This window comes from Lontra canadensis, unplaced genomic scaffold (assembly GCF_010015895.1).
Source record: "Lontra canadensis isolate GAN:19392208 unplaced genomic scaffold, GSC_riverotter_1.0 scaffold38, whole genome shotgun sequence".
NCBI lineage: Eukaryota > Metazoa > Chordata > Mammalia > Carnivora > Mustelidae > Lontra > Lontra canadensis.
The window spans coordinates 1,043,052-1,067,140 of NW_022631032.1; the positions used below are offsets into that span (position 1 = coordinate 1,043,052).

The window sequence follows — 24,089 nt, forward strand, 5'->3', positions numbered from 1 at the left end:
TTAGAATCTGAGAGTCAAAAAGCGTGTTTGAAATCAAACCTAATGAGAAAACTACAAGCAGCAGGTTAAAACTGGTAGGAAGGGGCGCCTGGGTGGCTCAGTAGGTTAAGCCTGTGCCTTCCGCTCAGGTCATGATCTCAGGGTCCTGGAATCGATCCCCACATCGGGCTCTCTGCTCAGCAGGGAACCTGCTCCCCCCACCCCCTCCACCCCCGCCTGCCTCTCTGCCTACTTGCTATCTCTCTGTGTCAAATAAATAAAGTTAAAAAAAAAAAAACAAAACCCTGGTAGGAAGAGGGAGGGGGAAGAAGGAGGAGGGAGGGGAAGAACGGAAGGAGGGGAGGGAAAAGAACAGAAGAGAAAAAAGAAAAAGAGAAAGAAAAAGGACGGTTGCTTGAGAAGGAGGGCTGCTGAGGGCAGAGGGGAGGAGCAGGGCACTGTTCTTTTTCTTCATAAACATTTTGCTACAACCTGATTCTTTTTTGAAAACAAACATTACCTGCACTATCTTTATTTTTTTTTTAAATGTGTATTTAAAACACAAGACTGATCTACAGTATACCGTAAAGGATGTCAAGTGATGTCAACTACGTTAGTCACGGTAACATCTTCTCAGAACGATTCCCTTAAAACACCAGAATGGCGATCCTGACACCAGCAGCCCCTAGGCGACCCTCCCCAGTCCTCGCGCGGTCGCCGCGAGGCTGGAAACCGCGCGCGGCCGAGCCGGAGGGAGGCGGTGGCCGCGGAGTGCGCACGCGCTGAGCCGCGCCGCACCTCCCCTCCCGGAAGTGCCCGGCGGTGGTTTGAGCCGACCGCGGGACGCTGGGGTTTGGCAGCTTCTCCGGGAGGAGGTCGGCAGTAGGAGGCAGGATTCAGTTCTGATCGGGTCCGCAGGGGTTGAGGAGGGGCAAGCGCCCCTGACGGTCCCCCATAGGGGCTAAGCCCTGCTGTAATCGCAGCTGCAGACCCCGAGGACCCCGGAAGAGAAGAGCAGGGCTCTCGACCGCCAGTGCCGGCAGCCGGTAGAAAATGCCTGGCGGAGTCGGGAGACGGTGATGCGTTCGTTCTCCAAGGAACAGATCAGTTTGCAGTGAATCTGAAGGCACTTAAAAGCTAACGCGCTGTTGACGTGTCTGACCCAGAAGAAGCAGTGCCTGGTGCCTTGTTTAGCTTTCAGAGTTTGGTAAGGAAAAAGCAAAGCCGATGTTCTCCAAATCATTCGATTTAGCACCATTTCTTGAACTTCTTTCTTGTTTAAGAACGTCCCTCTCACCTGATGGTGACCTTTGGATTTCTACCGGCAGGATATGTAAGCTTGAAGAGATCTGCGTCAGCCTTGCGCCGTATCTGGGCTTGTTTCAAGGCCGAGGCTTCTCCGCCAAAGCATTGACCTGAACATGGGGCGGTGTGTGTGTGTGGGGGTAACATTGTAAAGTAGGAGAGAGTAGACCAATGCCCACATCGTTGGAAAGTGCCAAGAATGATCAAGTAGGCAAGGAAAAAGAAGTGGAGACAATCTTGAAAGTATTCTGAAGTCAGTCTTGAGACACTCCTAAGACATCAGTATCCTTTTTCTCAGTGATTGAGCCAGTTCCTTTTTCTCACACTGTGGAAAATATTTTTCATATTTCCTTCAATATAAGACATGGTTTAGCAAGAATGTGACTTCACCAAAATAAACTGCCAATAATAGAGCCTCTTAATAAACTAAATGAACTCACCAGAATCCCCAAGTTTGGAAGCAAGGTGGCATAGTTTTTGGTTTTCAGTATTGAAAGGAATCTGCAAAATTTTTAAATGTCAAATCCCATGATCCCTTCATGTTACAAAGACAAATTTTATCTTCATTGGATAGCAAAATCCAAACAGAACTATGGTTATATATTGAATCCCATTTTCTTTTTTCTTTTTTTTTTAAAAGATTTTATTTATTTATTTGAGAAAGAGACAGACAGACAGTGAGAGAGAGCATGAGAGGGGAGGTCAGAGGGGGAAGCAGACTCCCCACGGAGCTGGGAGCCCGATATGGGACTCGATCCCAGGACTCCAGGACCATGACCTGAGCCGAAGGCAGTCGCCCAACCACTGAGCCACCCAGGTGCCCCTTGAATCCCATTTTCAAAGTAAATCTGAAATTTGTCTTAAGAGAGTTTATAAAGATGTCCATCTTCTGTGGAAAACAAATTCACCAGCACATTCATAGAAGGGAAGAAAGCAAGCTGGCCTTTCATTTTACAGATGAGCAAACTGTGACCCAGAAAGAAAAATGACTTGACAAGGATCATGCCAAATCAGATTTGGGAGTTAGAGCCCAGTGACACGCCTTGCCGGAGTGCCTCTCCTTACTCTGTAGGGGCTCATATCCCATGGTAACAAACATGATGTGTGGCCTCAGATGTTGCTCACAGGAGATACGGAGACAGTGGTTTTTCAGGATCTAGACAGGATTTTAAGAAAGTCTTAGTGATCAGAACTCTCCCTAAAGGATACAGACATTAGAATATACAATAGTGAAATCTCTCTCTTTCTGGGAAGATCTTAAGTGGAGGCTACATAATCATTTATTAGGGTTGTCGAGGGGATTCAACCCTCTGAAGATCATTCTATTTGTGAGTCTGATATTTTTTGTTACTGACAGCCCTTTGAGCACCTAAGTGCCCAGCAGGTCTAGGGAGAATGGAAACTAATCCCTTTTCAAGGTTACTTTGAGAGTTAGGTATTGTGTTATGCAGTTCATGTATGTTGATTTACTTAGTCTTCACAACAGGCATTGTAGATAGGTATTGTTTCACTCAGTTCACAAAGGTTAGGTAGCATGCTCCAAGCCATGGAGATAGGCAGCACAACTGAGGCCACATTAAACCATCACTCACATCCAGATGAGTGGGCGAGAGAAGATGATGACAGTTTGTTTCCCAGCCTTTTCCCTTGTCCGTAACCCTTTCACTGCTCAGTGAGTCTTCAGGGCAAGTAACTCCCATTATCCTCCTGGTCCAACAGGGATGAGGCTGCAATGGAGGCCCAGGACAGGGACACTCCGACTAGGAGAAAAGAGTTTGGGTTGGCACCTCTTTACAAAGGCTCTGGAGTTCCAGAGCTTTGCATAACAGACAGGTTCTTATTGAACAAGGAGGCCAAAGTTTGCTTCCAAAATTTTCAGTTTAATAGTTCACTCTGGGTGAAGAGACTTCTTCAGGATTCAGCTTTGAGACAAGATTGGACCACAACATGAGGAACTGGTTTGTGAAGGAAGGCTGGGATGATGGGAACTAGGGAGACAGACAACATCTGGGACTCAGGTAGTTTGTGCTGCTTAAATCAGCGAGACTATTTGATGTTCTTGGGTAAATGGCCGTTTCATCAAGACTCGGGCAATTTCTGGTACCCCCCTGGGAGCATGGGCCAGCCTCCTCTTGAGAGGAGGATATGCGAAAGGTAAATTCCAGAGATGGCATCCTATCCCTGGGCCTTCTTGCCTTTCTAAAGATGAGCCCACCTTCTGCCCTGCTGCTATCGCTCCAGTTAAATATGTTCTCCATGTTCATACTGTGCCCATGACTACATTTCTGCTTCCTGAAAAGCTGTGGCCTACCAGAGGCATGTCAGTCACCTTCCTACTCTAGTACTGGTCACGGCTGCCAATGAGCCACAGTATTAAGTGCTAACTCCCTTGCCTGTGTGGTCTGATTCCTTGCCAGCCTCATTCACCACCTAGCCCAGATTGCGCCATCCATTCTGGCCACATCAGCTTCCTCTTTCCTGGACTGGATTCCATCCCTCCCTGGGTCCAGTCCTCTGCAGGATTTCTTCTGGAATGCACTCTCCAGCCCATCCCCCACTCAACTCTTATCTCCTCTCCAAGAACAGCTTCCACGGTTAAGAGCACAAAGCAAAACTGGCTTTGGCAAACTCCCATTTCAAGACACCAAGGGATCAGAGCAGTTGGATAAAAGGGATAAATAGGGTGGCTTTAAGTTCACTTCTAGCTCAGAGGCCACTCAAAAAATTGAGATCTCCGCTGAGGTCTGTGGAATCCCCTTGCTTTCCTGAGGCACCCCCTTCTTCATGCTGTTGGGATTTAAACTAACCCCTTTGGAGAAACTGGGTAAGTGCAACTAAGTCACACAGGCTCTGAGGGGCCAGCCAGGAGCAAAGCTATGTTTCTTGACATGCCTTCCAGTTCCCTTCATGGCTGGCTTTTGTGGCTGTGGTGGGATTCAGCCATCTCTGCACTCCACAGTGAGATGCTGCAACTCAGTCATGACTTACTCACTCCAGTAAATTTATTCAGTCCCACCTCGGTCCCATTCCCTCCAACCTTCCCTTCTCCCGTGATCATGGTATCAAAATAATGCTAAAATGAGAAGACTGTGCTTGAATTTAACACCTCCCACCGTGCCTCTTTCATGTTAGCTCCTGAAGCAGACAGGCCCGCTCACCTGCAAACCCTGCCCAGCACACACCTTGGCTGGTTGGAGCAGCTCCTGGTACCTAGAGCAATGAACTTAGCTTGCCCTTTCAATAACCATGATCTCACAAACTTCTGGCCGACCAAGCAGTCCCATCTCCAACTTCCAGCAGAAAACTCCAGAAGCAGAAAACTTTGATGGGAGCCAGGTCCCATCAGCACTGGTGAGGGTGTCCTAGATCTGCATATGGGCCCACCCTTCTCATCTCCTGGGGGTAGCCAGGACTTGCAGAATGGGGCTCCGTGAAGATCCAAACATAGGAGCTGCCTGTTAGATGAACTCGTTCCTGGCACCTAGCAGAGATGTGGAGGATAGCTGAATCGGAAGAGGGCCCAGTGACCTTTAGATGAAAGTTTCTACTTCAAAGAGTGGTCTGTGAACTTCTGATCTTCAGACCAAACTGCGCATGCCCAGGTCTGTCCACGGGACCGGGAGTCTTCGCTCTGTTCTGAGCCACAGCGCAGAGCAGCCAAGCTCAGTGACCACACCCAGCTCCTCACTTTCATGAGCCACCTCTGCAGAAGCTGAGATGCCTGCCATGGGGGTCACTGCAGGTTGATCCCTGCTCCGTTCCTGACAAACGTTTGGCTGAGGGCTCTGAGCTGATGGCCTTGCATTAGGTGTTCTTCGTCAGACATCAAGACCACTGGCCCCATGGAGCCCCTGTGTGCCTGGGATCCGAGCATGTCTACGTTGTCTTTTTTCCCTTCAAGGTTTACGTCTTCAGGGTCCCACTGTAGAGAAAAGACACAAATGGTACCTGGATGGAACAGGTGCTTCCCATCTCTTACAATGCGCCACGGCTAACAACAGCTCCAGTCCTAGTTCTCACAACCCAGGCACAGACAAGGAGAAACAGTAAGGGCAGGTTAATCAGGCCTGCGTTTCTAGGAACTCATGGGACACATACAACTTTAAAGCAAGGAGTTAACGGACAACCACCCAGAACGGACAGACCCACTCCCCACCCCCCTCTTTTCCATCTTTACTCTAGTGAGAATGAGTCATGTTCCTTTTATCCCAAGATTTCCCACCTCCATGCCTAAGTCATTCCTGGAATAGATCAGGCAAATTCAACCCATTCTTTATGGCCCAGATAGGTAACCTCCTCTTCCAGGAAGCCTACTCTGACTGCTTTTACCCATTGAGCTTGCACACCCTTATTTCTTTGTATTGCCTGTACAAGTCATTTGTAGCTGAACATGGGCACTGCCTTGTCCTTTTAGGTAGAGGATGAGTTCCTTATGAGCAGAGCACCAGTCTGCCCTTGCCACCTGGCCCTCCTCCCCACCACGCCATTTCCTCTAAACTTGAGGCTCAGCAGACTTGTCCAAAGCAAACACTTAAAACTTGATTGAGAAGGTGGTCACTGCCAGTGATTATTCTATTATTCTGACTCACACAAGTATGGAAAAGCTTAGGAGCAAAAGGCTGAGAAAAAGAAGCAAGTCATATAAGCATTGATGATACATGGTTTGCAAAGTCCTCCTCTTGTTCTCATGTGACCAAGGAGAGAGAGAACTTTGCGTGGGGCCAAGAGCAGGGAATTCTTGGGGAGTCCAGCCACGGAGGCAAGCGGGGGTTGGACTCAAGTCTTCCTTCTGCCACTAACTTGCTTTCTCTTCTTTGGGCCTCAGTTTCTCGATGGGTAAGCTGGGGTGTTGGATCAGCAACTAAATATGATCTCTTTAATTTCTGAGTTTCTATGACTGATAACTCGGGAGTGACAAGGTCACATTTGACAGTATCAAGAGACCCAGGAAACAACATAGGAAAAGATTGTGTCTGCCTAGGCCAGATGATCTAGCCAGGCAAGGAAACAGCCAGTCATGGCATGCCCTCCAAGAAAAACACTCTGCCAGCTGCTCAAACTTAAGTTCAATCCAACAGTCCAGTCCTAAGGGTCCTAGATAAGGTCTGTAGGGCTCCCTGAGCTACTGAGAGAAATGCCCGCAGCATGCCAGTTATAAAATACAAAATGTGGCTTTGTTTGAAATAGGAAGAGCCCAATTCAATTAGTGATTTACTGATAACTGAACTGAGTTCCACTACTTGGTGCCTAAAAAAGCATCGTGTTAAAAAGGCCACCTCCTCCCGTAACCCCGTGGGCCAAGGACTAAGCTGATTGGGTTGTTGCAGCTCGGCCCCCCACCCCCGCCCCGTACCTGTTTGGGACTGTGCCAGCCACTTCAAGCGCTAACTTATCGGACTGTGCCAGCCACTTCAAGCGCTAACTTATCTATGCTTGATTGCAGACATGGGCGGGAGATAACAAGCAAATCACCAAAGAGGATAGTGCCCAGGGGCGGAAGTAGGGGCCTGTTCCATTCTTTGAGGGTGGATGGTATGCTTTGTGATGAATGCTGATTTCAGGCTCAGGCCCACGTTCCAGATCACAGTTCTTGGAGCGGGCTGTGATCAACCTCAACCAAAGCGCCCAAGGTGCTCATTAAAAAAAAGACGGATGCCGGGCATCCACCCTCGCCCCTCTCTGGTTTGGGACCTAAGGTTTGACATTTTAACAAGTGCCTCGGGTGACTTTTAGCCGCCGCAATATTTCAGAATCACCGCTCCAGCTCCCGAAAGAGCTTCTCCAGAGTTGTTCTTTGTACTCTTGACCAACTCAGCGGCCACCAAACAGCCAGCCTCTTCGATCAAGTGCACTCTTTGAAGTGGGTGAAGCGTCTGAAACATTTTAAATCTCTTCCTTCCGAATTCCTGGAAGAATGCGTTTTGAAACCTCATCTTAAGCAATGAAAACATTGCTGGAATCCAGGCCAAAAGAAAATCTGAGCAAAAGATGATCTCCACCCTTACCAGAAAGAATCCTGGGAGATGAGCAGCACAGGTAGTTGTCATCAGACAAGCTCAGCTCTCCCCTGCAGGCCAGGGAGGCATGGACACAGCGCCAGCTGCCCAGGGTCCCAGAGGGACGGTGTGGGGGGATGCAGCCGGCCCCCAGCAGCACCACCACCACCACCGCTAACCTGCCGCTACTCGGCTTGTCCATGGGCTTGTCTGCCAAACCATGCTTCTTCTGGGGTTCCACATCTTCTGAGTCCCTACCTGATGATTTGGGGCACAGCAGAAAGTACTTGGAACTGAGAGAGGCTGGAAAATCCCCTGATCCTCAGACTTGCCTCTTGTTTTCTTTTTTCTTTTCTTTTTTTTTTTAACCTAAAGGAATGTGGCATGGCCCGGCCATCCAAGAAGGGCTCACAAAAACAGGAAATGGAATCAAGCCACAGGACGTCCCTTCTGGAATAGAGAGAGTATGATTATCCGTACCTGCTCCGAGTTTAGGGCTTCCCAATACTTCTGCTGCAGAATAAAAAGAAAGATGGAAACAAGTGTTGGCGAGATTTCGCCAGTGTCACAGAGCAGAGCAGAGCAGGGCTCAGCGCCAGCACGGTCTGCCCAGTGAGCGAGGCGGCAGGGCCCTGCAGTGATCTGGGGGCAGAGGAACAGAGGACTTGAGCAAGCAGAAAGGCAGCAGCTCCTGGTGGCTACAATCTAGCTAAATGATCAATAGGATAATTGTGATAATTACAAAGGGCTGCAGGTCCTTGGAAAAATTATAATCTGTACTAGATTTTAAAATTACTATTATTAGAAGTTATTATTATTATCAGGCATAATAATAAATCTTCCACTTATTAACCACGTGGCTGAGATGAGTCAACTCAAACCCATAAAACTAAGAAAGACGCAAATAAAATCCCCTTGAAAATACAGAGTATTTTCTAGCACCAAGATCCAGTTTTAATTAGCCTTTACTGCATGGGTGGTTCCACCCCAAGGCTCGAGTATGTCTGACTCAGGTTCTGGAAGTTTGCAGGATGGTCTGCTCTTGTTCATCCAGCACCTCATGCAGTGCCTGGGAGATACGTGTTTCCGACATAGAGTTATGAATCTGCAGGTGTCCGGCAGACTTCTCCGTCCGTCGAACAGCTGCCTATCTGCACAGTCCAGACGTTGTAGCTTTGTCACATTACAACAAAGCCTCTACTGTTCAATTCTTTTAAATTCCATTAAAAAAATTCTTTTTAGGAACATTTGTGTAGCTCAGTCGGTTAAGCATCTGCCTTCAGCTCAGGTCATGATCCCAGGGTCCTGGGATCGAGTCTGGCTTCAGGCTCCTTGTGCTGTAGGTGCCTGCTTCTCCCTCTGGCTGCAGCTCCCCATGCTTGTGCGTGCACACACTCTCTCTCTCTCTTTCTCTCTCTCAAACGAATAAAATAAAATCTTTAAAAATTTTTTTAAATTTAAATTATTTTTAAAATTATTATTTTTTTAAGTTGAAGGTCCAACAATTTTTTTTTAAAGATTTTATTTATTTGACAGACAGATCACAAGCAGGCAGAGAGGCAGGCAGAGAGAGAGGAGGAAGCAGGCTCCCTGTAGAGCAGAGAGCCCGATGCGGGGCTCGATTCCAGGACCCTGCGATCATGACCTGAGCCAAAGGCAGAGGCTTAAACCACTGAGCCACCCAGGCACACTAAACAACTCTTTAATTGTAGATTTTCAACCACATACCAATAAAAGAATACCTAATGAACACCCATGGACACACCCTGCTTTATCTGCTCTAGCTCTCCAATTTTTTATTTGCTTAAGTATTTTAAAATAATTTCATCTGTAAATATTTCAACATGTCTCTCATAAATAAGGACATTTTCTAAAAAATCCTAAGAACAGTGCATTATTAGACCTAACAAGATTCGTGATAATTCCTGCTGTGGGAGGGAGACATAAACTGAAAAAACAAAACAAACAAACAAAAAAACAAAACAGAATTTTAAAAAACCAGGGTGAATTGGAGAAGATATGAAATTACTAAAATGATAGTTCAACATACTGCAAATGAAAGAAATGTTGGGAGGACGCAGGGGTTGAAAAGTGAAACAACTTCTACAAATGAAACAGAAATAAAAAGAAATGAGAGGGGCTCCTGGGTAGCTCAGTCGGTTGAGCCTCTGCCTTCGGCTCAGGTTGTGGTCTTGGGGTCCTGGGACTGAGCCCCACATTGGGCTCTCTGCTCAGAGGAGAGCCTGCTTCCCCCCCCTTTCTGCCTCTCTGCCTACTTGTGATCTCTCTGTCAAATAAATAAATAAAATCTTAAAAAAAAAGAAATGAAAAGTTGCTAACTTTTACCTTTCCTTCGAAAATACAGTTGTTCATGCAAAGTAGCAATAGTAATCTGATTTTACACAGTGAGGGGCTGTGTTTGTTAAAAAAACATTATTAAATGCAGAAGAATCAAATGCAGAAGAAAATACGAATATTAATGGGAAAACTGGTAACCTCCAAATAAAAGTCTGTAGTTTACTTAATAGTAATGTACTAGTGTTAATTTCTCAGTTTTGACAAACAGCATTCTTGTGTAAGATGTTAACATTACAGGAAACTGGGCAGAGGCGCACAGGATCTTTCTGTACTACCTATTATTCCAAAATTTGAAAAGTTTATTTAAAGCCAAGCAAACAAACAGGACTAAGAGCCCCCCAACTGGATTGGTAAGAAAGCTTGAAATTTCCTTTCCCAAACTTCGCCATCACTGTCTAAAATTTAAGAAGAGTGCCCTCTAGTGGCAGTAGTAGTCGGGATTTCTTTTTAAAGTTCCTTCTTAAGCCGAAAATGACAGTGTGCCCAAGGATGCAATGAAACCCAGTGTCTCTGAGAACTCTCTCCACATCCCCAAAAGTGAAAATAAATCACATATTCTGGTGCTTTCCCCATTTCAAGAGCAAAATGTGTTAATTTCTGTGCAGGAATTTTTTTTTTCAAAAACAAGATAAATTAAAAAACAAACAAAATAAATTCTATCCCATAATTCTACTCCAAGAGCCTCATGAACAGTATTGAATAGCCCTCTGAAATACACACAAACACATACACCCACAAACCAAAATGTGCAAATGGCTTTTCTCCCTTATCGTCAGTGGGCATTACCACGGTCTTGAAATTGTCTTTAGGACCCTGATTTCATCACCTCCATGAACCACAGCAGGTAATATGTCAGTTCAGCTCCTTTCTAAAAGCACATTTTTTCGTGCTTCTGAAATCAAGAAGCAACACATAGCCCCCCACCTACAAGGCACGGGGCAACTTTTCCTTTGTTTTTGTAGGCTTTGAGGTGTGTCCTAACCATTGAGGAAACACGGTCACTTTCCAGGCTTACATTTTAGACTGCGTCCTCTTACATTTAGGGAGAAGTGACTTCTCCCAAGACTGGGGAGGTGACACGGTGTTGGACTCAGGACCAAAGATGATGAAAGTTTTTGTTTCTTCCAATTATAAAGTGCTAAGATTGGCCAGGTACCACACTAGCTACGATTTTCTCCCAGAATTCATTAAGTGAATTTTCTTTTGAACTGGAACCTTACAGACTTTTAAAATTTACACCATATGCTTCCAAATGGTACCCTTTCTATTTCTCTAGTTTGTTAAGCTGTTCTATAGCACCTACCCTAGATGGGGCAGGGTTTCACCTCGCCACACCTTCCTCTTCCACACCTGCCCAAACTCTTCCTGCCTCCTCCACAATACACGTTTACACTCAAGGTCATGGTGCTGCACGGGACCTTAAAGACGGCCTGGTCCAGAGCTGGGGTTTCAGAGTGAGCATTTATGGGAACAGTACATCCAGACCTTCGTGGAGCCTCACTGCCCTCCCCGAAATCATTGTCTCCACTTTCAGAGCAGGCCCAGAGAAAGGATGAGTGCTGCCAGACTGAGGCCACAGCCAGAAGCCCGGAGGGCATACCCAAGCCCGCCTCCAGCCTGCTTCCCACGACGCTGTGTGGGGCACACCAGCTGCCCCGACCTGATCCTCCTAGTTACTCTGTAATACATGTAGCGCAAGTCTCAGGATTCCTAGGTACAAAAGAAGCTGAAACTCAAGCAGTCCAGTGGGGGCCCAAGGCCGCCTGGCCGGTCAGCAAGAGCCCAGAGAAGCCCGAGTCTGTGCTGTGTCCTGCACAGCTCATTTCCCTCTGGGGTCCAGGGGAGCCTCTCTGCTCCCCCTGGGGGAACTAGCTGACTGGAAACACCTTTCTGGAAGTATTTTTTCTCATGGTCTCATTGCAAGTGGTGCCCGCTGTCTGGGTAGGACACAGTTCCCTGGAGGGCAGAAGGCATGTCCTGAACTTGATCTGGATCTTTGGTACTTATTGGAATGTCTGGCCTCCTTCTTCATACTTACATGTGTTTCCTTCTAAAATTAGCACTTTTATAGCCCATTAATACAAATACATATTTTTAAAAGGTATGTAATAAATGTATACATAAATATAAATTTTTATATAATAAATATGTATTTAAAATATATTTTATAACAATTTAAATATATTTTACATATGTGTGTACATATACACACATACACACACACACACACACACACACATAATTTTTTTCCTTAAAAGAATGATTTGGTCTTCAGAATAGCAAACATCCAAAGGAATCTATCTTGGTCTACTGGTGCTGAAAGCAGGGTTTGGAGAGGGAATGAGCCGTCTCGGTTGTCAACAACAGCCTTAGGCACAGAATTAGGAGGGACGCACAGGGACTTGACCCTCTTTAGACAGAGCAATCTGGCGTTCGGTACTGTTCTTGTCCCCCACACATGTACACACAAGTGTACACAAGACACAGACTTTGTTCCAAAGCCAGAAACAGCCTCTTCTAAAATTTCTACAAAGCTTCTTTCTCCAGATCGATGGCATCGCAAGGGAGCACAGAGGGAAAAATGACTAGACATTCTTTCGTCACAAAGCTGGATCTCAATATTTTCTTCTATCCTGGGGTGGGGGAGGAAGGAAAGGAGAGAGGAAAAAGGAGAGGAGAAAGGCACAGGAAGTTTCAACAACGGGGGAAAGTCAGATGCTGGCTACTCTAGAAAGGGAAAAGGCCACTCCCAAAAGCCCTGCTCCTTCAGGGCCACAGCCCCCACCGCAGACCACAGGGACATTCACCCTTCCTCAGCATCTGCTCAGTCTGCCCTCGGTGGCTCTGCAGGAGCGGGCTGCCTCGTGCTGAGTGGGCGAGTGAGCGAGCGAATGAACCCATGGATCCTACCTCTGTGCAGCGTGCCTCTCTTGTGGAGATGTCCAGAAGCCCACACGGTTCAAACACATGGCCTCCCTCCAGGGTCATGAGTCACACTGAAAGCTCTGGCATCATCCGTCGGGTGCCCTGACCAACCCAGCCCTGCACATTTGAGGAAAGGTGAAAATAATCCGAAGTCTCCCTCCACGTGAGCTCACCCGCCTTATCTGTCTCTGTCTTATCTGTATCTGTTCTGCTGTTACTGGATTTACTTGCAAGCCCCAGTGTTTTCTGGCCCTGAGCACCCAGGCGGAGCACAGGGTGGGTGGCAAGGGTCTTGTCTCCTCTATCAACTGGGAATGCTGGATAATAAGCCTGATCCTGCAGACCTCCCCAGTAGGAGTCCCGGCCAAGGCACTGCGGCAGTTAACAGCAGGGTTTCTGGGTCAGACAGAGCTGGGGCCGAACCCTTCGTCTGCTCCCTCTTATTTTTATCATTATTATTATCATTACTATTATTAAGAACGCTTTCTTGGGCAAGCTACTTAAACTCACTGAGTTCCAGTCCCCTCTTCTGGAAAACAAGAATAACAAAGATAGGGGCACCTGGGTGGCTCAGTCAAGCATCTGCCTTCGGCTCAGGTCATGATCTCAGGGTCCTGGGATGGAGCCCTGCGTGGGCCTCCCTGCTCAGTGGGGAGTCTGCTTCTCCCTCTCCCTCCACCCCTCCCCCCCAGCTTTCTCTCCTGTTTTCTCTCTCTCTCTCTAATAAATAAATAAAAACTCAAAAAAAAAAAGAATAACAAAGTACCTGCCTCAGGGCTATTGGGAGGATTACACGGAGCTTGTAAAGTACAGAGCACGCAGCCTCCGGCACGCGACTCGACTCGTGTGTCCTTGGGGTCAGCGATCACAACCATCATCCTGACTGATGGCGTGCAGGCACGGAGTGAACTAAGTGTTGTGGGGATGGCCCCTGCTCCCCTGCCTCCCCAACGCTGCGAGAAGTAGGTATTCACCATGGTTGGTATGTGCATGGTTGGTATGGACCTACAGCCACCCTCTGAGAGTTACAACATCATAAAGCACTACCAGAGAGATAAACACATCACCTTAACCACACAGAAGGGCTCCCAGGCCTCCACGGTAGGAGCTGGGATGCCATTCACTCAGGAGTATGAGGGGACAAGCAGAAGCCATCAAGACAGACACAGACAAGGTGAGGCAGCTGAGGGCACGGATCCCACAGCTGTTGCACTATCTCCCGCTCATCTACTGAACCATCTGTATTGGGAGTTTTCCAATACGTTTGATCTGTTAGCATATGTATCTAGTGAAATTCTAAGTTATTTCTTTACAGGACGCAGTCGCTTTGTCATTTGTGGTGTGTATGTGCTTTTGGGAGTGAAGCTAGAGGACTGTGCCATAGGCTGGGGTGGGGCAAGGGAGCTTCAGAAATTATATTCCTTTTAACATAGGCAAAAGCCTTCCTTGCCATTTGCTTAACTTAAAAGTGTGACCCTAACCCCTTTGTACTCAGATAGTTTCAAAAAATCAATGTCTAGAAAGATAGAGGTAATAGAATGGGGGAAGGACAAGGACCACAAATCACAGAATGGCCCAAACCTACCACCAAGACAAATTTCCCAATTTTTCAAGGTCAGTGTCCAGTCCTTACGTCAACTTTGGCTGCCTTTGTTTCCACAGAGCAAATACTGCTCCTGGGTCTCCCCAGCCCTTCCCTGACCCATTGACTTAACTGTCTTTTCCTCCTCACTGAACACACTTAGCCATCAGGCCCATTCTCCCCACCTCCCTACCCCTCAACCGCCCAGCCTTAGATTTCTGCCAAGACTGCTAGATCCAGGCTGCCAAGCCATGTGCTGTGGGTGTCCTACAAATTCTGAGACTGGAACCAGGAAATAAACAATACTGAATGACATGGGGATACATAGACCCCAAATGGTGCTCAGTCTGGTGCAGAACTCCTCACTCAAAACTCAGCCCTCAATGACCCGCTGTATTTTGGAATCAAGGGACAGAGAAATGTGAGTGCAGCTCAGGCCCTAGTCCCAAAAAACTCATGCCCAGCCTGTTGGGGAGACGAGCCCCTACAGCTCACCAGAGGACACAGCAACAATGGAAGTTGTGTAAGAGAGGTCTATGTTCTGGCATTCACAGGAAGGAGCCATTAATCTCGTGTGTGTGTTGGTGGGATGAACCGTCACCCAGCAGGTGACATCTGGGTAGGCTTCTGATACATGGGCCAGGAAGAACCCTAAGGAGAAAGGCCCAGAGGCCGGGGTACAGGGAACAGTCCATGGCCAGGGTGGACATTGAGGTAATAAGGGTGGAGGTCGAGTCCCATGAGGCTGGGGTAGCCGTGAAAGGTCTATAACCTCACACTGAGGAATCTGGACTGTATTCACAGATCAGTGACTCAGGCTCTGAGTCTTTTGGATTTTGGGGTCCACAACGAGTTCAAGTTTAGGGGATTTACCCAGGATGGCTAACTGAACTATTTGGCCAGATAAGGCCATTAAAAAAACCCAAACCCAAAACTCAACACAACTACCATTTGCATTATCATCATTTTATAAAAGGGCACTTTAACTCCCAGATCGTAGAAGACAAACGCCAGAGGAAAGACAGTCCTCCTTTCCCCAACCAAGACCTACCAAAGACGGCGGCCACTCTCCCGTTGCCATCACACGCCCACAACACTGCCCTTGTTCTCATTTTCCGTAGGCAAAGGGAAAACTTCCTCCTAGAACCGGGCTGGGAACCACAGCTGGGGGCCCGACAGTGACCGAACAGCTCGGACCCGAGAGTTACAGCCACTTTTGGCATCCAAAATATGACCTGTGTTTTGTTCACAGATCCAAAGACTCAAAATGAGGCGAAGTTTGCCAAAGTACCGGGCACGGTGCCCAGCAAGGGGCTCCTGTATGCGACCCTGATAGCGCCATGCGGGTAGCGGGTGCTCCTGCCGGGGAAGAGATGCTCCATGGTCAAATGAGATCGGGGAACACTCAGACTCTGAAAGTTAATCGATTACTTGTGCGTTTTAAGACTGGAACATGCAGATGACTCTAAGACAGCACTGCAACACGCCCTGAGGCCCTAACTCATCTGACGTGGGAAGCTCTCAGTCCCACCCGGCGTGCGCGCCTCCGGGGGCGGGAGCGCCATGCGTGCTCGCTCACCGCCCAGCCAGTGTGAGCTTAGCGTGGGCAGCCTCGAGAACAGCGGTGCAAGCCCCGTGGAGGCACCGGCAAGTGGCAGTGGGGACAGCCATGCGCCTGGCGGGTGGCAGCGTGTACCTCGAGGTCCGAGTTGATGGAGGAGACCTCGCAGGAGCTGCTGGAAGACACGCGGGCCCGGATGACCTGAACGGGAGGGTACGAGGGAGGCTCCTCTAGGGTGGCGTCTCCAGGGCTCATCTGTCCATCGCCGGGCAGCCTGGTGGTGCTGCAGCTTGCCTGCAAGTTGTATGGGGAAGGGCAGGCAGGGAGGCTTAGCTTGCTTTATGTTTGAATTGTCAAAGCATTCCAATACTCTAGTATTCAAAGGGGACAAGGGGCGCCTGGGTGGCTCCAAGGGTTAAGCGGCTGCTTTCAGCTCAGGTCATGATCTCAAGGTCCTGGGCGTTGAGCCCCGCATGGGGCTTCCTGCCCTGCGGGGAATCTACGTCTTCATCTGCCCCTCCCCCAATTCATGCACTCGCGCTCTCACTCAAATAAATAAAATCTTTTTTTTTTTTAAAGATTTTATTTATTTATTTATTTGACAGACAGAAATCACAAGGAGGCAGAGAGGCAGGCAGGGAGAGAGAGGGGGAAGCAGGCTCTCCACTGAGCAGAGAGCCCGATGCGGGGCTCGATCCCAAGACCCTGAGATCATGACCTGAGCCGAAGGCAGAGGCTTAACCCACTGAGCCACCCAGGCGGCCCCCAAATAAATAAAATCTTTTTAAAAAAGGTACAGAAGGGTGTAGAATGCAAGGTCGGCCCCCACCTGCATGCGGAGCCACCCAATTCTCCCCAGGAGCAGCCAGGCTCGGGTTCCTGATCTCTCCATATCCAAGCAAATGCAGTACACAGCTCCCTCGCTGACGCAAGGTGGCAACACATCTACACTCTCCTAGGCATCATGAGTTGTCTCACTTCACGATATGTCAGGGGGATCGTTCTACAGCAGTGGCTTTGTTGCTCTTTCTGTTCCTTTCGTGGCATCCTGTAGGTGTTCCCAAACTGCAAAACCGTCCTCTACTGACTGGACTTTGAAGGCATTTCCTATCTCTGGCTTTTACAACATTGGTTGCAGGAAATTCTATTGTACATCCAAGGTTTCAGGGTACTTAAAGGATACATTCCTAGAAGCAGAATTGTTGGATCAGAGAGTATGAGCTTTTGTGATTTGGAGAGCTACTACCAAAACGCACTGCATGGCCTCATACCCACCCAGCAGCTCCCGAGGGTAAAAGGAGGAAGAAACTTGCAAGATTTCTGTCTGTCCGTCGGTCCGTCCATCCATCCATCCATCTCAGGAGAGAGTTTCCCTCCATAGGGCTCCGGGGACTCTCCTGGAGATCCCCAAAGCCCTGCTGGCTGGGGTTTCAGAACCAGGTGGGATTTGGGTCGTTCCACTGACATACCACAGGGGAACAGCCTGCCTTCTAGAACCACTTCTTCCACAGTGAACCACACACCTTGGCAAGAAACGCATCCTCCTGGAGCCTCAGTTTCCTCATCCAGCAAAGGGGATAGTATTCCCTGCCTTGTCTCTTTTGAAGGGGGGCGGTCCACAGGGCTAAGATGTGAATGTCCCGGACACGTGAGATTGGCTACTCATACTGGGCCCCAAATCACACAGGGCTCCAGCCCCGGGTGGGTCACATGCATGATTTTATGTGAGAGTTGGCTAGACAGGTGCCCCAGGCAACAACAATGTTAGAGTCTGTAAATTCCTCAGGGCCCGATGACACCTGAACTGGGTTTTCAAATATTCCAAGTCACTGATCCCCATGACCCCACAGCATTCAGCCCCTGAACTCACCCTAAACTCGGCTGCATCTCCCGGGAAACCTCTCCCTGGGCCCAGTGCCAAGGAGGGACTGCTGGGAAGATAAGTGAGCATCCCTGTGGGCCTTGTCTACTCCCAGACAGCTGTGCAGACAGGACACACAGCGATGCCCATGGCAATAAGGGACCTAGTTCATCACAACCTTGCCCCCCAGGACATTGTCATGAAAAAAAGAAAAAAAATTGGCTAACTGAGCAGGGCATGAAATGAGCACAGAGAACATGTTCTCCTTCAAAAAGCTCAGGTCTGGGGTGCCTGGGTGGCTCAGTGGGTTAAGCCTCTGCCTTCAGCTCAGGTCATGATCTCAGGGTCTTAGGATCGAGCCTCGCATCAGGCTCCTAACTCAGGGAGCCTGCTTCCCCCTCTCTCTCTGCCTGCCTCTCTGCACCACCCCCCTGCCTACTTGTGATCTCTCTCTGTCAAATAAATAAAATCTTTAAAAATAAATAAATAAATAAAAATAAAAAAGCTCAGGTCCCAGGCTCAGGCAGGCTTAAAAGCCATTCCTATGCTTTCCTAAGTATGAGATCTTGGGCAAGTTACTTAACCCTCCCTGTGCCTCAATTTAAAATCATAATACAACAGTTATTCAATAATAACAATAGAAATAATAATAGTTATGAGAATTTGCATTAATAATAATTTGAAAGCCAACCATTGGGGTGCCTGGATGGCTCAGTAGGTTAAACAGCTCAGGTCATGATCCCAGGATCCTGGGACTGAGCCCTGCCTTGGGCTCCTTGCTCAGCGGGGAGTCTGCTTCTTCCTCTCCCTCTGTCTGCTGCTCCCCCTGCTTGTATGCTCTCTCTTTCTCAGTGTCGAATAAATAAAATCTTTAAAAAATAAATAAATAAAGCCAACCATTTATCAAATGCTTACTTGGTGTCAGACATTATGTCAAGTAAAAGGCAGTGTTGTCTGGGGGTCAAGGGCACAGACAGGTCTGAATCCTGGTTCTGCCATTGACAAACTGTGTGACACTGAGCAAGTTGCTTAACCTCTCTGTGCCCTTATCTATAAAATGAGGTTAGGGGTCAGCTGTGAGGTTTACATGAGTTCATGTACAGGAAGCACTTAGATCACAGGGATCACTTCTATGGCTGGTTACAAAGCACTTATTAGTCCAGTAATCTAAGCGCTATGACTAGCATAAGAAGCATCACGGAAGCGGTGGCTGTTACTACTGTCTCAAAGACTGGCAAGTAGTTAGCTTTCAATAAACACACTGGCAGTGGTGGCCCTAGAGCCCAGAGAAGCAGCGTCCTTCCCCAGGCTGGACCTCAGGGCTCAGGCTGGCTGCTGGGAGCCGCCTCAGTGACAGAGGGCAGTGGCCCTCTGGTGGACACAGAAGGAAGAAGCCAAGGGGGTGTATTTGCTCAAAAATGTGCCAGATGCCTCAGTAGAGGAGAATAAAGGAGGGACACACTTTTCTTTCACGGAGTCTGTTTTGCAGCAGGAATCCATTCAAGATTCAGGTGCTGGAAGGGTTAGACTGAATGTAAGCTTTGCACTATTATTTTTCAAAAGTTTGATAATTTAAAAGTTTCTTAGTGCCAGATGTTCCCAGATGCTGCCAGGTTCCCTGCTATCTCCCCAGACTTCCCATCCTAAGAAGGGTTTAACAGCCTAGGTGGGCTCTTAACTGTGAAAGCATGCTCTCTGAACAGTACTGGCATCCCGGAGTTACCTGTGCCCACTTTCCAAGGAGACAGAACAAAGAGTAAAACCCATCTTTCAGGCCCAAACTCTTTCTGAGCACCAGCCCATCCCACCGGGGCCACTACTACTGAGCTCCAAGCCTGCTCCAAAACGTCCAAACATCCTTTACCAAGGGCCACATGCACCAGTGGCTGGGCAAACAAGATAGAAGGAGGCAAAGTTTACATCTCAGAAGGAGACAGACAAAAACAAAAGTAAAAGATAGTGAGAAGTGCTTTGTAGAACATTTAAAAAGGCAATAAAATAGAGATATATTGGGGCGCCTGGGTGGCTCAGTGGGTTAAAGCCTCTGCCTTCAGCTCAGGTCATGATCCCAACGTCCTGGGATCAAGCCCAGTATCAGGCTTGCTGCTCAACAGAGAGCCTGCTTCCCCCTCAAAAAAAAAAAAAAAAAAAAAAAAAAAAAATAGAGATATATGACAGGTGGAGGCTACTTTTGAGTGTGTAGTCAGGGATGGCTTTTGAGAAGGTGACATTTATTATTATTATTATTTTTTAAGATTTCATTTGTTTGAGAGAGGGAGAGAGAGAGAGAGAAAGAGCACGAGCTCATGAGCGGGGGGGGGGGGGCAGAGGGAGAAGCAGACTTCCCGCCTGAGCAGGGAGCTCATGCGGGGCTCAATCCCAGGACATGACTTGAGCCAAAGGTAGACGCTCAACAGACTGAGTCCCCCAGAGAAGTCTGGAAGACCGGAAGGAGGCACCATATAAAAGCAACCTGGAGGAAGAGCATTCTAGGCACAGGAATGGAGAGAAATCCCAGGCAGCTAGGAGGAGTGAGTGAAGAGGGAAGAGAGTGGGGAGGGAGGGAGCGCTGGGCTCCAGGGTCTTAAATTTTCTTCTGTATGAGATGGGAAGCCAGGGCGTTTGGGACCAGGAAGGAGCACGATGTAATTGCCCCTTCTGACTGCTGACTACAGGTGGAGGGGGTGGGACAAGTCTGACCGTGGAGAAGGGAATGAGGTAGGAGGCTGCTGGCTCTATTTTAAAGGCGGTATTTAGGAGACTCACACATGGAGTGGACATGCAGTGAGGGGGAGAGAGGAGTCTGAGGCTAGACCAACTGCCAGGAAGAGGACGGGGGAGGGAGAGGACATGGCAATCCCAAGTTCTGTTTGGACATGGCAAGTGTGGGATGCCGTGTGGTGACACTGCTGGGACTGGGACTGAGGGAGGGGAAGGCATTAGGACGCACACCGGGGATGGCACAAGAGCTGGCAAGGAGAGCCAGTCTGCCCCCCAGCACTGCCTGAGTGACGCCTCTAAAAGGCACATATAACCCTGAGTCTCTGGTCCTGTTGCCTTCTGGACTCTTGCCCCTCGGGATGACAGGCTCCACAGTGGGACAATCTCTCCCTTGCCTCCTCTCCAGTCTTTCACCTGGCCTCCACTGAGGCCTTAGAGAGCTCCTTCCTCCTTTAACATGCTTTCTTGCCTCATTCTGCCCATCCCACAGCTAAAGTGTCACCTCCTCCAAGAAGCTTTCCACAACTATTTCCCCACCCTTCTCGTCCTTTGGCTGTAGGTCACAGCCATGTACCTGCTGCACCGGCTCGATGGTCAGCTCCAAGTAGCGACTGATGGCTGCCATTGTCCTGAGTGATTTGCAGGGTGGAAGTGTAGTGAGAGGCACCCAATCTGAATTCTTTTAAGGGGAGGTGGGGAGACAAAAACAGAATTCTTAGTCAGGAGACATTTTTTCAAAAACAAGGTCCCATTTTGTTCAAAAGAATCCCTAAAATATTTTTTCTGTCCTTTCATGCTACATTTCACTTTCTGCTTCCTAGAAGATGTTATCTTATCTCTTTCCTTTTTTTTTTTTTTTTTTAGGATTTTATTTGTTTGAGAGAGAGAGTGAGGAGGAGAGGGTAAAGAAGGAGAAGCAGACTCCCCGCTGAGCAGGGAGCCCAGTGTGGGGCTCCATCCCAGGCCCTGGGATCATGACCTGAGCAGAAGGCAGATGCTTAACTGACTGAGCCACCCAGGCATCCCCTCTTATCTCCTTCTTTGAGGTCACAGTAGGTCAGTGGTTCCCCAACTTTGTTGCACAGTAGAGTCACCCAAGCATCGTAAAACAAAAAACAAAAAAACAAGCTAATGTTTAGCTCTGCCCACCTCCAGCAGACATTTTGATCCATTGGTAGGGGTGTGACCTGGTGTTTCAAAGCCCCCCAGATGATTCTAAAGCATGGCAAAGTTTGGGAATCACTGCAGTAGGCACTAAATAAATACTTTTGTAAACCAGTGGTTCCCAGACATTAGTGTGCGTCAGAAGCATCCAATGGACGCATTAAGACACCCTCAGCACTTCAGAGTTGGCGGAGCTGGTGGAGCCCTAGAATTGCATCCCCAACGAGTCAGTGGGCAGTGCTGGTCCAGGGACCACATGTTGAGGACCACATGGAAAGAACTACAGAAGAGGGGCGCCTGGTGGCTCAGTCAGTTGAGCATCTGCTTTTGGCTCAGGTCATGATCCTGGGGTCCTGGGATCGAGCCGCACATTAGGTTCCCTGTTCAGTGGGGAATCTCCTTCTCCCTCTGACCCTCCCCCTCCCCCACCATGCTATCTCTTTCAAATAAATAAATAGAATCTAAAAAATAATAAAAAAAAAAACCTACAGAAGACATTGCAAAGGCTCTACTTCCTTCCTTCAGAACACCAAGACACACGGGGCTCTCTTTAAGCACATTGGCTCCCTTTGGGGATACAATTTCCTAAGTTTCTAGAAGGGAATGAAAATAATCTCCTGTTAGAACCTTGCTGGGAACATGGAGCTCTGGGCCGAGCACTTACAACAACTCCTCTACCTTGGCCATGCCCCACTACCTTCTGTTCCATGAACTGAGTCTGATTCCCTTGTTAAACCTAGAACATTCGAAGGAGTGGGCCAGTTTGCTCACAGTCTCATTTACGCTGTCTGAGAGAAAAACGAGGATAGTGAGGAGCCCAGGTAATAGGCAAGATTTCTTTCCTCAAGGAATTATCTTAGAAAATAAAATCCTGGGGTGCCTGGGTGGCTCAGTGGGTTAAAGCCTCTGCCTTCAGCTCAGGTCACGATCCCAGAGTCCTTGGGATTGAGCCTCACATCAGGCTCTCTGCTCAGCAGGGAGCCTGCCTCCCTTCTCTCTCTGCCTGCCTCTCTGCCTACTTGTGATCTCTGTCTGTCAAATAAATAAATAAAATCTTGTAAAAAATATATTTAAAAAAAGAAAAGAAAATCTTAAAAAAAAAAAGAAGTTATCTTAGAAAAGTGGGGGCTGCTTTGTTCCAGTCCTTATAAGCACTGCTGTATCATGAGGTGACTTCTCAGTTATTGGGAACCAAAGACTTTTGACAAAGGTAAACTGTCTCACTTAGAAGAGAAGCTCTGCCTACTTACAGAGGTCACCTTCTCGAGTCAGTAAAAGGGGACAAACACATGTGCTGGTTTGACGTAATTGTAAATGGCAGAACGACCATAAACAACACCTTGAAAGGCCAGCTTTTAGCAATACCAACTGAAAAAAGGCTGTGTTAGTGATGGCGATGATGCACACGTCACGGACGCATGTGAAAGTGGGAATACGTGTTTCTCCAAACTATGAGGGCAAAATCATATTATTTCTAATTTAACCTGTTAATTTACTCATATATATATATATATATATATATATATATATATGGATGTAAATTGCTAAAGAGCATACATGGACATTTGACTATTCCATCTACATTGCTAAAAATATATTAAAGTTATTAAATGATCAAAAAAAACTTAAAAAAATACATTGTAATTGGAAAAGCAGAGAATCCTATGGGCACCTTTAGTGTTGGGCAAAAACAGTTCGTTTTTTTTTTCTTTTTTTCCATAAACAGTAGTTTTTTAAAGTGCCCAAGTGTCGTAGTTCGAGGGACATCCAGCCCCCCGTGGGACCAGCAGGTTTCCAGCTGGCAAGACCTTGCCTCCTGGCTTTCTTCCTCTTTCTCTGCGCAGGTCAAGAGGGCTTGGGTGTCCGGGCTCTCTCTGGCTTCTGGGGCAAATCCCAAGGCCCGTCTCATCTTGCTCTTCATCACCCAGGAGAGGAATATGATCTGAGAGGGAGAGTTAAGGTCCAAGGAAGCAGAGCACTTCAGCCGCCCATGGCTGCCTTCACCTCTGCACCCCGAGGGCCCCCCCCCCATGCCCAGGCTCTCTCCCTCATGGGATGATTCTGCCAGGGTTGGCCCCAGAACAGACATGAGCTCATTTAAGAATGGAACCAGGTCAGGGCGTCTGGGTGGCTCTGTGGGTTAAACCTCTAAGTTCGGCTCAGGTCGTGGTCTCAGGGTCCTGGGATTGAGTCCCGTGTCAGGCTCTCTGCTCAGCGGGGAGCCTGCTTCCCTTCTCTCTCTGCCTGCCTCTCTGCCTACTTGTGATCTCTGTCTGTCAAATAAATAAATAAAATCTTAAAAAAAAAAAAATGGAACCGGGTCTGACTTTCTCTACGTATCCCTGGCAAGGACCCAGTAGCCAGCAAGACCCTGCCTCTAGAATTTAGTAAATACTCAGCAAATACTCATTAAACAAAAGCATTTTGAAAACATCTTCCTTGAAGGGCTTGGCTTACAGGGACAGTACACAGAATGGGTTGAATAGTGTCCCGCCGCCCAAATTCATATCCATCTGGAAATTCAGAAAGTGGCCTTATTTAAAAATAGGGTCTTGGAGGCCCTGGCTGGCTCAGTTGGGGAATGAGCCACTCTTGATCTGGGGTGGCGGGGGGAGGTTGAGTTCGAGCACTGTGCTG

General features: G+C 48.0%; 1 protein-coding gene across 7 annotated transcripts in view; it reads right to left on the reverse strand.

Annotated features, from left to right (window-relative positions):
* Positions 1–4,804: 4,804 nt before the first annotated feature.
* Positions 4,805–24,089, reverse strand: part of TMEM44 (transmembrane protein 44) — a 31,100-nt gene continuing 11,815 nt past the window's right edge. The window contains exons 7-11 of one of the 7 annotated variants that reach the window (XM_032869285.1): positions 23,266–23,394; positions 20,863–20,967; positions 15,842–16,000; positions 7,761–7,790; positions 4,805–5,206 (exon numbers count right to left, since the gene is read on the reverse strand). In XM_032869285.1, coding sequence (XP_032725176.1) covers positions 5,018–5,206; positions 7,761–7,790; positions 15,842–16,000; positions 20,863–20,967; positions 23,266–23,394 — 612 coding nt within the window. In that variant the 3' untranslated portion in view covers positions 4,805–5,017. Of the gene's footprint in view, positions 5,207–7,760; positions 7,794–15,196; positions 15,505–15,841; positions 16,001–20,862; positions 20,968–23,265; positions 23,395–24,089 lie in introns of those variants that run through there. The other 6 variants (XM_032869288.1, XM_032869284.1, XM_032869290.1 and 3 more) reach the window with 6 other exon arrangements.